Source organism: Rhagoletis pomonella, unplaced genomic scaffold (assembly GCF_013731165.1).
Source record: "Rhagoletis pomonella isolate Grant_MI unplaced genomic scaffold, Rhpom_1.0 Rhpom_scaffold_00003, whole genome shotgun sequence".
NCBI lineage: Eukaryota > Metazoa > Arthropoda > Insecta > Diptera > Tephritidae > Rhagoletis > Rhagoletis pomonella.
In genome coordinates, this window is record NW_023458557.1 from 43,631,979 (window position 1) to 43,645,204 (window position 13,226).

A 13,226-nucleotide genomic window follows, 5' to 3' on the forward strand; every position below is an offset into this window, starting at 1 on the left:
CGCGAAAATTCAGCAAATTTTCATCAAAATTTTCAACTTTTTAATCAGATTTTTGAGAATTTTTTTGAGTATGCAGTTTTGCAGCCCATTAAGTTCTAGTAATAAAATACAAGTTAGGAGTTAGTCAAAAATCGCGTTGATTTTTGAGAATTGTTGAAGGTGTTTTGAATTTTTTCCATATAAAGTATTTTCGAAAAAAATTGTTGTATGGAAGAGACTGCGTGGAAAAAAAATGCCAAAAATCAACGGTAATTCCTTGCTACTTAAATCTTGCACTTTATTATAATAAAATTCATTGGGCTACAAATCTGCATACTCAAACAAATTCTAAAAAATCTTGTTAAAAAATTTAAAATTTTCATGAAAATTTGCTGAATTTTCGCGAGTTTTGCACAAAGTTTAGGAATTATATTTTTATGTTTTTTGTTGTAGAATGAAACATATTTTTATACGAAATCAGTGGAAAAATATTAGAATGAAAACTTTTGCATATATTGTGAAAAATTTGCTGTGCCAATACTTTGTTCGGGCGGTGTACATTAGACTGCCTCACCAAAAAAAGTTGTGGGTTTTCCGCCGGGATTTCAAAATTTATTATATTTTAAGACGTCCACCAAAATATTTCGGAAAAATATTAAGGTTTAAGCGCGCTGGATCGATTTGAAAATACCTCCAAAAATAGTTTCTTAAAGAACTTTTTGAAAAAAGTCCCCTCAGATGACAAAACAGATTAGGTTTTTAAGCATAAAATATTTAAAAAACTTTTCAACGGAATCGTAATAATGAGATTTTTGATGCTATCTTTTACTCTTTTCAAAGATTGATTTACGAAAAACTTAGATAGCAGGGCCACAACTATTCTGATTTAGAATCATGGGATCTCGGAAGAAAGGTATTATCCCACTATTTTCATTTGTGTGCAAAAAAAGTCATTCGTGTCCCATTTTTTTTCAAATACCAATTCAACTTTGAATGATGTTCGTTCATCCTACCTTTGAATGAGCTTACTAGCAAAGAATTAAAAAGGGTGAGAAAATACCTTTCCAATGATACCTCACAAGTCTAACTCGAAGGAGTTTAGGTCCAGTTATTCAAGTTTTTCTAATACCAGTATTTTAAAAAAGTTAAAAAACAGCATCAAAAATCTCATTATTACGATTCCATTGAAAATTTTTTAAAATTTTTTAAAGATATTTTTGTGCAAATTTTTTAAGCTTAAACCGTTTTGTCATTTGAGGGGATTTTTTCAAAAAACATCTTTAAGAAACTACTTTAATTCATAAAATATATTCAAATCGGTCCAGCTCGCTTAAATCTTAATATTTTTCCGAAATATTTTGGTGGACGTCTTAAAATATAATAGATTCTATAATTCCAAAGGAAAAACAGTACCTTTTTTTTGTATCGGAAATGATGCAGTCTAATATACATACATATTGTAAGTATGTATTCACATGTATTTACAAGACTGAATATTCGTATGTATACGCCCTGTTGCGTATAAGACGTATATGAATATCAGTATAAAATGCGTTTTAATGGTGCTAAACTACAAAATGGTCTTTGTCATAAATTATTGCTAATATTCTTATTTAAATTTTGTATAAAAATGTGCTTAAGGGAGTAAATTCATACATATCTTATCATTCATCTCAGCTCTGTGCTTTCCACCAGAGTTGATCATAAAATTCACAATTCATCATTTGTATTTTCCGTATAACACGTTAGTTATATGGGTGCCACATAGTAGTTGGACAATGTAACTGACATCTAGGAATAAGGGATGTGTATGGTCTTGTGTGGTATACAGTACTTAAATAACACCGTGCGGCAGCCAATTTTACACACAAAAAATTGACACATTCGCGAAACTATGGACCAAATATACACCTTTATTCTAGAACCCGCTACGTTACGAAAAACGAAAAATCGACATGCTGCAACCCTTGTGGAAACATGTGCAGTATTGCCAATTATCAGTTGTTTTTCGAAGACAGCTGTATGAAGGAAAACAAAGTGGGAAGGAATTAAAAAACACTCATCAAGTGCTTATTCATATGTAGTAAGATTTTTTGATTTTACATATTTGGAGGAAACGATGGATTCTATTGCATTTGCAATTATAGCAGCGGAGTAAGAGCGTCCTGTGGAAATGAATTCACAAATATATGCGGAGATGTAGGGCATAGTAACCATGGACGCATCTATGCCAGCTTCTGGTTCAATTGTTGAACCACAATCCATAACTCTTCCTATGCCTGAATAACTGGTTCTCAATCCAGTTAATGCAATAACAGCTTATTCCCAGCCATCGAAAACATGCACTTTGTTAGGTCCCCCACCTGTTGCGCTTGCTTCTGCGTTCGGCCGCGCTAAGGGATTATAACCCTTACTAAGTAGAATTCTCCTTTCTGTGTTGCCGGAGACGAGGGGCTTCTGCATGTCAAAGGTATAAAACATTTCTTGTGCATATAACTCCGGGTACGCCATCCACCGTATTTTTGCGCAGAACCCACATCGAAATTTACAAAAGAGTGCATAGTGCAACCCGAATTTATTAATAAACGAGTGCGCTGAAATTTGAAACATTTGTTTTACACGTATAAGTTAAAGTTTTTAGATTCGGGTTACGCTTTTGGACACAACAACCGAAAATCATGGTACAAATAACTAAACCAGACCCAAGTGTCTCGATAAGAGGCAACAAACATTCTCTTTTGTTCGTTCATATTTATAAAGCAGTGGATAAAAATATACGTATGTACATTAGACTGCAACACTCCCCTTACAAAAAAAAAATCGGTACTCTTTTTCCATTGGAATTATAAAGTCTATTATATTTTTAGACGTCCAAAAAAATATTTCAGAAAAATATTAAGATTTACGTGAGCTTGACCGATTTGAATATACCTCCAAAAATAGAGCTTTTTATGAATAAAAATAGTTTCTTAAAGATTATTTTTTCAAAAATCCCCTCAAATGACAAAACGGTTTGAGCTTAAAAAATATTTCCTGCAAACACACACCGATTTACATCTTTTATCTCGCTTCCGACACAGAATTGTTTTCGTACAAAGTTACAGAAAAAACTGTAAATGTCTTACTCGTTTGTTTTAAGGCATGTCATTGTTACGCGAAAGTGTTTGCAGAATAGGTGTAAAGCTGCGATTCTAGTTTTTCTCTCTGACGTCAGGATTTTGTAAAGGACTTTGAAATTGGAAAAATTAGTAATTAATTTAAAAAATTATTTTAAAAATTCAGTGCAATGTACATAGAAAAACAGTATCGAATTAAAGAGAAAATTCTGTAGAATTGAAACAAAGCATAAGGACGAGAGATATTTTGAAAATGTCCTTTTAAAATTTTATCCTTGAATACCATTGACATTTTGCATTACTTATTTTTGAACAATTTCTACATATGGGCGATTACACCGTCACGGGTGGGGCATTTTTACAGAAAAAATGTTTTTCTTGTTTAAATTTAAGTATAAAGTAGTCGACAATTCTACATTTTGATAAAACTAAACCTAATTGACTATTATAAGAGTTATTACAAAATACGAAAAAAATTCCAACTTACTTTTATATGGAAAAAATCTGACTTATTTCTTCTGTAACGGGTGGTACAAAAAAGAATCTGCTTTTTGGAGCAGATATATTTTGCGGAAAGTCTGCGAATTTACTTCACTTTTCTGTATGAACTGATGTCTTATAATAAAACAAAGAACCACGAATACAAAAGAAGCAAAAAACACAACAAAAATTATTGCTTTAATATAAAAAAATTCGAAATTCCTCTGTCACTGGTGGGACACATACGAATTTTTATATGAAAAGGAGCTTTCAGTGTGGTCCATATTAACCCAGTTATTAACAAGTAAGAAAGTCTCAGTTCGGGCGGAGCCGAAAATTAAATACCCGGAGCAAGTATTAAATATATGTTTTTCACCTTTCTGAAAACTACCGCTACATGGTAAGCCGGGGTGGTTTTACCCCTATTTTAATCATCTTCGATAGAACGTTCAGTTAGGCATAATGAAATAAACTTATATAGTCATATGTGGGCGGTATCACGCCCATTTTCCAAAATTTCAAATAATGTTACTTTTTTTCAAGGTATTGTTGTTAGTATCAATTTTGAGTAAATTAGAGCGCTTAAATTTCGACATATTGAAGTTTCAGGCAGTTCTGAAATTTACCGTTATATGAAAAGTGGCCGTAATTTTAGTCCGATTTCAATCATTTTCAAAGTTTGGCTTTTATGTGGCAAGCACAATAACCGTACCAAGTTGGGATCAAATCGGTAGAACGGTTACCGAGATACATATATGTGATTATAAGTGGGCGTTGCCACGCCCATTTTCCAAAATCTTATCATAAGCGTATTTCTTGGCAATGAATTGTTGCAAGCATCAATTTTGAATAAATTAGCTCTAGTAGGGAGAGCGGTTACCAAGATATACACATGTAACCATAAGTGGGCATGGTACGCCCATTTTCCAAAAATTTATAATATTCTTATTTTTCGTCTAAAAAGTATCGTAAATATCAATTTTGAGTGAATAATCTTCAGTAGTTACTAAACTATCGCAGTTTTCGTATTTCTGAAAACTACCGTTATATGGGAGGTAGGCGTGGTTATTTTCCGATTTTGCCCATTTTCAATACCGTTCGTCCTACGCCTGAAAGAAGTACACGTACAAAGTTTTGTTAAGATATCTCAATTTTTACTCGAGTTATCGTGTGCACAGACGGACTGACAGTAACCGCTTAATCGATTTCTCTTTTCAGACTGATCATTTATGTATACATTTGTCTATATCTGTCTGGCCAAAATGCCACTTAACTTAATCAGCTGACGACAAGGGTGTATAACTAATGGGCGAGTCCGCGCTTCCCCCCTCCTCGCCTGCGTCCACCTCAACAACCTAATAAAGCTTATCAGCCCTGTAAACGCACCTCTGACAACTGTTCCACCCGTAGCTGTCACGGGTTGGACATGCTTCACTGTTGAATTATTCATAGCTAACTATGTGGAAACGAAAATGCAATTGTGGTAAACATTTGCAATGAATTTCTAACATTAGGTAACAAACACGAAACGCAACTTCAAATTCTGTAATTAAATATAACAACTTTTAGCTTTTTTTGTCACGGGTGGTACAAGACCAATACTGCTTAATAATAACTCATAATATAGATAAAGCACTCACAAAATTCAATATATAACACAATTTTATTAAAAGCAGATGAGTTCTACTATACATATATTATTCTCACCAAACACTTAAATTATGAATCGCAAACTATTTTACAGTACTTTCAACATAACCTACTTTAGACTCAGTCAAAAAATTTACTTAGAACTTGATTTCAAAACGTAAAAAAATTAATAAAAATGCACTTAAAGCTTTAATTTGTTATTTTTTGGTTGATTAAAGATTTTTACAAATGTCTTATCAACACGTTTGTTAGCTTTATAAAGAAAATAATTTTTACACTGAGGTTCAGTTTCTCATGGAGCCTTCCATATGTTAAGGAATAATATACACTCGACTACATCCTCGAATTTCGTCCTAACGTTATTAGCTTAAAAATATAAAACTAAGTAAAATTACAATTTCAATACCTATTCGCCCTTCTACAGAAATGTCTCTTTCATTTGGTACCCGTATTGTTATCCTACATTGCACTGAATTTTTTGATGCATTTTGAAATTATACATATAAAATTACAAACTCCTCTTAAAAAAATTCTGACGTCAGAGAGAAAAACTACACGCAGTTTTCCTACATTTGGCCCATAGTTTTGTGGGTATATCGATTGCTTCGCTGCATTTTCAAAAATGCTCCCTTTGCTCACACTGATATGCGTGCGAGCTTATATTTCTATTAACGACGGAACGAACGAAACAGGCAGCAAGCGAAGAGAATAGTCAGAAGCTGTAATTAATTTCAAAAAAAGATAACAAAATTAGTTGGGAATCGTCCATGAACGTGTAAAAAATGTTACCTGAATACACGCAACTCCAAGTACCACACCAGCTAGGGTCAACGTCTTGGAGTCAAGAAGTTTGAGTAGTTTATTTAGACATCCTTCCGAGTGAGCATGAACCACAGTACAGTCCTGAGCCTCGTTTAGATTGATAACAGCGCAGCATGCAGATGGCAACGAGGTATTGTGGAATATTGGTTCCCAATCTTTTGGACCAAAAGTGCCACAACAATCCATCTAAGGAATAAGGTAAAAAATACACTATTAAAATATCTCAAATTTTTTATTTCCATGATAATTTCATTACTCGATTCGTGGCCGTAAGGGAGCATTAAAAATGTCGAGCCCTAACCGCCAAAAGGGCGTAAGCGGCAACATGTTCGATTTTCTGTTTTTGACAGAAATCGATTACCTACCACCATACGCACCAGCGTCAAAATTTCAAAGTCCTACGAAGCACCGTTACAAAGTTATAGCGAAAGCAATTTGGCTTAAGTGCTTAATTGTACTCCGTTTACATTGTTTTGTGCCCGCAGTGTCGGTTAAGCCTTTTTCTCCGTGAACAACTTTTCATTGCAGAGGGGAATTCTTCATTTTTGTGTGAAAGTTTTGAAGTGCCTCTATTTTAAAAGCTTTTATTTTACTTGCTCTGTATGTTTTTTTTTTGAATACAAGGAGAACGCATCGAAAGCCTAACCACCGTAGAGTGGAACTTCAATCCGAACTAAAACTTCTTGTCTTGCTCTGTATGTATGTTTGTTAGGGGCAAATCTTGCAATCAATTTTTGATCAACTTCCCGATGACCTAGAGACTTGCAACTTCACAGTTGGCTCAGAACCCGAGGACAATGCAATACGAAAGATGAGTTAATCCGATAGGTGGCGCAGGAGTCGAGATATTTGAAAATCCCGTATTTTTAGTCCGATTTGGTTCATATTTAGAACGTATATTAACTACATGAAAAGGAATAACTGCACTAAAAATATTGCCGAGTCTGGTAAACCAGTATTTTTGGTCCGATTTCGTTCATATTTAGAAAGCTTGCTTTAAAAGTTATTGATTTTACAATTAACTTATTTCTTCCAAATATGGACTATTTACAAACAAAGGTAAATACATATATTTGTGGTACATTAAGACTTTTAATCAAAAGTATAAAAATATAATACATGTATATGGTGTTAAAATCAGGGTTCGGAAATTCTCACTCACATTCTCTCACGTTTGCGATCATTAATACTCCACAATTATTTTTGCATTATTTTATCGCGAGTAAAAAATGAAAACAAATTTATCATCTCTCACATTCGGAATGCGATCGACAAAAAAATTTCCGCTGCTTTTCATTCGCGATCGAAAAAAGCAAAGAAATTTCATCTCACTCGAAAATGAGAAGTCCGAGCATTGCCGATGTCGGCCTCTCATAAATGGGAAAAACATTGCAAGTAATCCATTCGCGATCACTCACAACAGCTTATCGCGATAAACTTATCGCGAAAAATTTTCAACGGCGTTGTATGGGAGATATTTTTAGCGTTTGTTGCCCTGCAGGAAATGTGTCTAACTATAAGCTAACTTTATGTTGATTAGGAAGGAGCTAAAAGTCACTTATTATCTGTATATTTTCTTTGACGAAAGCTAACTATATTTCTATGGCGATGGCCGCGAAATAGTCAAGGGTGGTTTACCACTGCATTAGATGTAGTCAAGGGTGGTTACCTCTGCATTTGATGCAACTAACTTGCAACTAACTACTTTTGGACATAAAATATCAACAGGAAAACAAAATATTTTATTTTTATTTACTTTATTTATTTTAAAACATTTCACATTTGTTTCTATATTCTGCTGTAGGTGGTCCCATATTCGAACTCCGTGAGACATAACTTCAAAATGATAATATGAAATTTCGATCTCCCTTTTATTTGCCCTCAATTCGAAAAAGTATTTGCGAAGTGCAGGATATTTAAATAGAAACGCGTTTAACGAAAACAATCTCGACCCTTACTCCTGCATCACTTGTCCATGGACACTTGTGTCAAGTTAGCTTTTTGTAGCTAACCACAAGTTATATATTTTATAGAAATCCCGCAAAAAGGCTAACTACAAGTAGGTTATTTCTTATCAATTGATAATTTTTTTCTGCAGGGTATGCATACAGTATACATACATACATATGTACATATGTATATGTAAGCAATGTACGCAGATGCTTTTCGGTTGGAAGGAATGTAGGAATATGCACAAATATATGAATTATGGTGGTAATATATGTATGTAGAAGTGCGAAATGTAGAATTTTGTGAAACAGAATTTCAAAATATGGAACTTTCGAAAACAGAATTTTGAAAAAGAAGAATTGAAAAGGACCGAATTTTTAATAATAATAATAATTTTTTTTTATTTTTCAGAATTTTGCGATGTAGAATTTTGAAATGAGCGTAATGAGACGCTCCCTCGTTATACAGTAGGGCGTGTCACGAAAAAAGTTTAGCCTGTGTCCATGATTCAATAATTAAAGGTTAGATAATTATTGTCAGCCGAGGTTTGACACTCCCTCACAAAAGGTTGCATTTACGAAGGACAGAGAAAGGGGAAGAATGAAATTCCTTGGTGCGAATATGGTAGTAGAAAAGTACCCAAAGTAGGCACTTAGTAGTTATATGCTATTTAGCGGTATAAAAATTGCGCAAAATTAAAATAAAACTATTATAAGTTTTAGGTAAACATCGAATTTAAAAGCAATTTTTGTTTTCATCAGTTAAATGTGCTTTATATGCATATACAAATAAACAATACTGTACAAAAACATATAATTCTATTTCACATGAAAGCTACACTTTTTCAAGTAAATTTGCAAAGTAGCAACACGGTGCCACTGCTAAGGGAGCGGTGCGAGAGAGACAACTGTCAGTTTATCTAACCTTTAATTATTGAATCATGGCCTGTGTCAGTTTTATTTGAACACTTATGTCAAACAGTGGTATGTAATTGCATATTGCATCGCATTTTTTTTGGAAAATATAAACTTAGATTCCACGTACATATCGTCGTTTAAATTACAAAACCGCATATCAACAAAATGCAAAACCGCGTATGTGAGGTTGCATAAATTATTTTCTAGAGAGTAACGCGGTTTCGTACTTTAAATGACGATTATACATATGTATGTATAAGTCTTCGAATCCACTTTACTAAATATATTAGTATTTGGCCGACTACGAACGGTGATTGTATTTTTAGGAGAAGCTGTTTTCCATAGCTCGGAGGTTTGCCATAGCCTGGTGAGGGGTGACCGCTATTAGAAAACTTTTACCTATCTAATACATATCTGTGTATGGAATAGTAGCTTATCCCTTTATCCTTTAAACGACAAGGAATTTTTTGATGAGACTTAACTAAAGACTTGCTAGTATCGGAACTATTTTGTGCACGTTTATTTGCGAAACTGAGTCATTCGCAATCGTATGCCACATATAAAGCCAGCCTTTCGACATAAGCTACTATTCCATATAAACACAGATATGTATATGTGGGAACGTATGAACAGAGGGTAATCATTTACCTACGACAAACAAATAGAACTCTGAACATAGTGTGAGGGCAACACTGACTACATAGAAAAGGACGAAACAAAAATGACAAAAGACACGAAGACGAAACCACAAAGACACTTGTTGCGCGACTTTAAACCCGAACGGACGTGGTAATACTCACGCTTACTGTTATACGTACAAAAGAATATTTAATTTAAGTTTTACATGTACCTAAGCCTAGAGTGTTAATTGAAAGTACTCATTAAATAAATCAATTTTATTAATACCAACATCAAAGCTATGTTTTAAGTGCCCTACACTCGGTAAACCCTACAATTGGTGTCAGAGTAGGATTCGTTGATACGTCTTGTGACAAGTGCTGTGCGGGAAAATTTTCTTGCTAATTGTGTGACATTTTTAACAAAGACAGTTCAGCAAATTTTATTTTCGCAACATACATATGTACGTAAGAGTATTATCACAGTCCATTCTTCGGTTCGGTTGAAATGTTGTCCAGTGCGTTAATATATTGTGACGAATACTGCGGCAATGCGAAGCGAACAACGAGAAATAGGCAGCATGACGTAGAATGTTCCACAGAGAGAAACGTCGAGTTGGATGAACACTGCGAACAGCGAGAGAAAGAGAATGAGCGATAAACTTCAGAACGTTCTAGAGTTGCCATAAGTACGAGCGCAGGTATATAAGGGCGCCGCCACAGCGAAGTGAGTTAGTTACAAGTCAGCAAGCTACAAGTAAAGTGAGCAGAGAAGTGAGTTGCGAATAAGCAAGCTATAAGTTTAATTGTGTTAACAAGTTTAGTAAAGCGTTGTTATTGCTTTAACAAGTATTCTAAAGTGTTTTTACTGTATTAGCAAGTATTGTAAATTGTTTGTTGTACAATAAAGTTAATTGTACTACAATTTGGTCATCGTGAGCATTTATTTAACAATCCAGCGATACGAGCCCAAGTATATTTGGGAAATCCCTCAAGGTTTCGAGGATAATCGTAACAATTGGAGTCAGAAGTGGGATTGTTAAATAAATCCCGAAGGATAAACTTTTGAAAATGGGAAAAATTCACGACTTAAAGATTGAGGAACTCAAACAGGAGTTGGAGAAGCGAAATTTAGCAACCTCCGGAAGAAAAGTGGAGTTACTATCACGGCTGCGAGAGGCTATGGAAGCAGAAGGCATCGACGTGGACAAATACGACTTGCAGGGTAAACTTGACGATGCATCCGCAAAGGATGAACAGAAGGATGAGGCCACTTGTTCGTCGAAGGATATGCAGCAGACATCCGGGAAGGTTGAAGAACAGCAAAAGTCTCCAAGTTCATTAACAGCTATGGACATGAACACGTTATTAGCTGCCATGTCACAGATATCACAGCTGTCGTCACAGATGCAAGCACAGGATACACGCATGTCACAGATTTCATCCCAGCTGCAAGTGCAGGAAACACGCATGTCATCGCAGCTAGATGAAAAGATTACTCAGCTACAAGATAATTAATTAAAAAATAACGCGGAACTGAGAGAGCGACATAATAAAATCGAGGAACGACAAGATAAAATTGAAGCGGTTATTAAGGAAAAACAGGAGAAAGTCGAAGCTAAGGTGGATGAGCTTGAAGATCGTCTCCGGGGTTTGCAGTTGAATCGTCCAGCTACTTCAACGAACGCTCCCCAGGTAAAAACCCCATCCTTTGACGGCACGATTCCTTTCCAGGTCTTTAAGCTCCAGTTCGAAAAACGGCTGCAGCAAATCACTGGATCATGGAGGATAAATCCGCTGCACTGTTGGTTGCATTAAAGGACCTGCAGCGGAAATCTTGCAGACTATTCCTGATTGTGAAAGGAACAGTTACGATGCGTTAATGGGTGCAGAGGAAAGACGTTATGATAGCGAGCATAGGAGACAGATTTACCAGATGGAGCTGGAGAATCGCTGCCAAAAAGCCAATGAGACTCTACAAGAATTCGCTTCTGAGGTTGAAAGGTTGGCTCATTTGGCAATTGGAGATGCATCTGGTGAGCACCTCGAAAGAGTAAAAATCCAGAGGTTCATCAACGGAATGCGGTTCTGCGTAGACTACCGGAAACTAAACGATGTGACGAAAAAATTCAGCTATCCTCTTCCCAGGATCGTTGACACTCCGGACTCGTTGACTGGAACAAAGTGGTTCTCAACACTCGACCTTAAGAGCGGTTGTTGGCAAGTGGAGGTAAGTGACGAGGATAAGGAGAAGACAGCTTTCAGCGTTGGAGACGGTCTGTGGCAATTCACGGTGATGACCTTTGGATTATGCAACGCTCCTGCCACTTTTGTACGACTTATGGACCATGTGCTCAAAGGACTGCATTGGAAAACATGTTTGGTGTATCTAGACGACATTATCGTACTGGGTTAAAACTTTGAGGAACACCTGAACAATTTGGAAGAAGTTTTCCAGAGGATAGCTGGCACTGGTCTGAAGCTTAGTCCTAAAAAGTGCTCACTGTTCAGGAAGGAGGTGAACTTCTTAGGGCACAAGGTGACAACGGAGGGCATCTGTACTGCGAAGGAAAAGATAGAAGCAGTAAAGGATTGGCCAAGACCTAGGAACCTGCACGAACTACGAAGTTTTCTTGGGCTATGCACCTACTACCGCCGATTTGTTCCGAATTTCGCCAGCGTTGCTAATAGCCTCCTCGAGCTCACTAGGAAAAATAGAGCCTTCGAGTGGAACAAGGAGGAGGAGGAGGCTTTCCAGACTCTGAAGGAACGACTATGTACTGCACATATGCTAGCGTATCCCGTTCCAGGTGCAACGTTTATTTTGGATACGGATGCTAGTGGTTATGCCATAGGAGGCGTACTGTCGCAAGTAATTGATGGGCAGGAGAAGGTGGTTGCCTACTATAGCCGGTCGATTGGAAAACCAGAAAGGAACTACTGCGTAACTCGGAGAGAACTACTAGCGTTGGTGGAGTTCGTCAAACATTTCCACAAGTACCTCTATGGGCAACGTTTCCGAGTTCGAACGGACCATGCAGCGCTGAAGTGGCTACTACAGTTTAACAATCCAGAAGGACAGCTAGCTCGGTGGATTGAGAGACTGCAGAATTATGACTTCGCTCTTGAGCACCGCAAGGGAAGTGTCCACGGTAATGCTGATGCCATGTCCCGCCGACCATGTAGCCTGGAATGTAAACACTGCTCAAAAGCTGAGGGAAAAGAGGACATTATAGACGTCCGTCTAACGACAATAACACCAGCGGAAGAGTGGAAGGAAGAACAGCTACGAAAGTGTCAGCAGGAAGATCCAGATCTGGGGCTTTTGATGCATGGACTGGAGGTGGACAGAAGGCCAACTAAGGAGCAAATGGCAGCGGAAAGCCCCATCGCAAAGGCGTACTGGGTACAATGGAACAGCTTAAAATTAATATCTGGCTGTTTGCATAGGGTATGGGAAAGCGAAGATGGCCATTGCTCCCGCAACCTGATAGTAGTTCCAAGGGTAAGAATTCCGGATGTACTCAAGGAATTCCACAATGGTCCTAGTGGAGGGCATCTGGGAATTACGAAGACCCTGGAGAAGGTTAGGCAGAGGTTCTATTGGGTTGGTTGTCGGCAATCGGTCGCAGAGTGGATTGCGAAATTCAGAAGTCATGGCCAGATGAAGCAATATAACTCAGGTGCACCTTTCG

The 13,226-nt window shown here is 36.7% G+C and overlaps 1 protein-coding gene across 3 annotated transcripts in view; it reads right to left on the reverse strand.

The window, feature by feature from the left end:
- Positions 1–5,891: 5,891 nt before the first annotated feature.
- Positions 5,892–13,226, reverse strand: part of LOC118735232 (CD63 antigen) — a 39,026-nt gene continuing 31,691 nt past the window's right edge. For all 3 annotated transcript variants that reach the window (XM_036464889.1, XM_036464888.1, XM_036464887.1), the window contains 2 exons: positions 6,015–6,233; positions 5,892–5,944 (listed from right to left, as the gene is read on the reverse strand). In XM_036464889.1, coding sequence (XP_036320782.1) covers positions 5,894–5,944; positions 6,015–6,233 — 270 coding nt within the window. In that variant the 3' untranslated portion in view covers positions 5,892–5,893. The remainder of the gene's footprint in view (positions 5,945–6,014; positions 6,234–13,226) is intronic.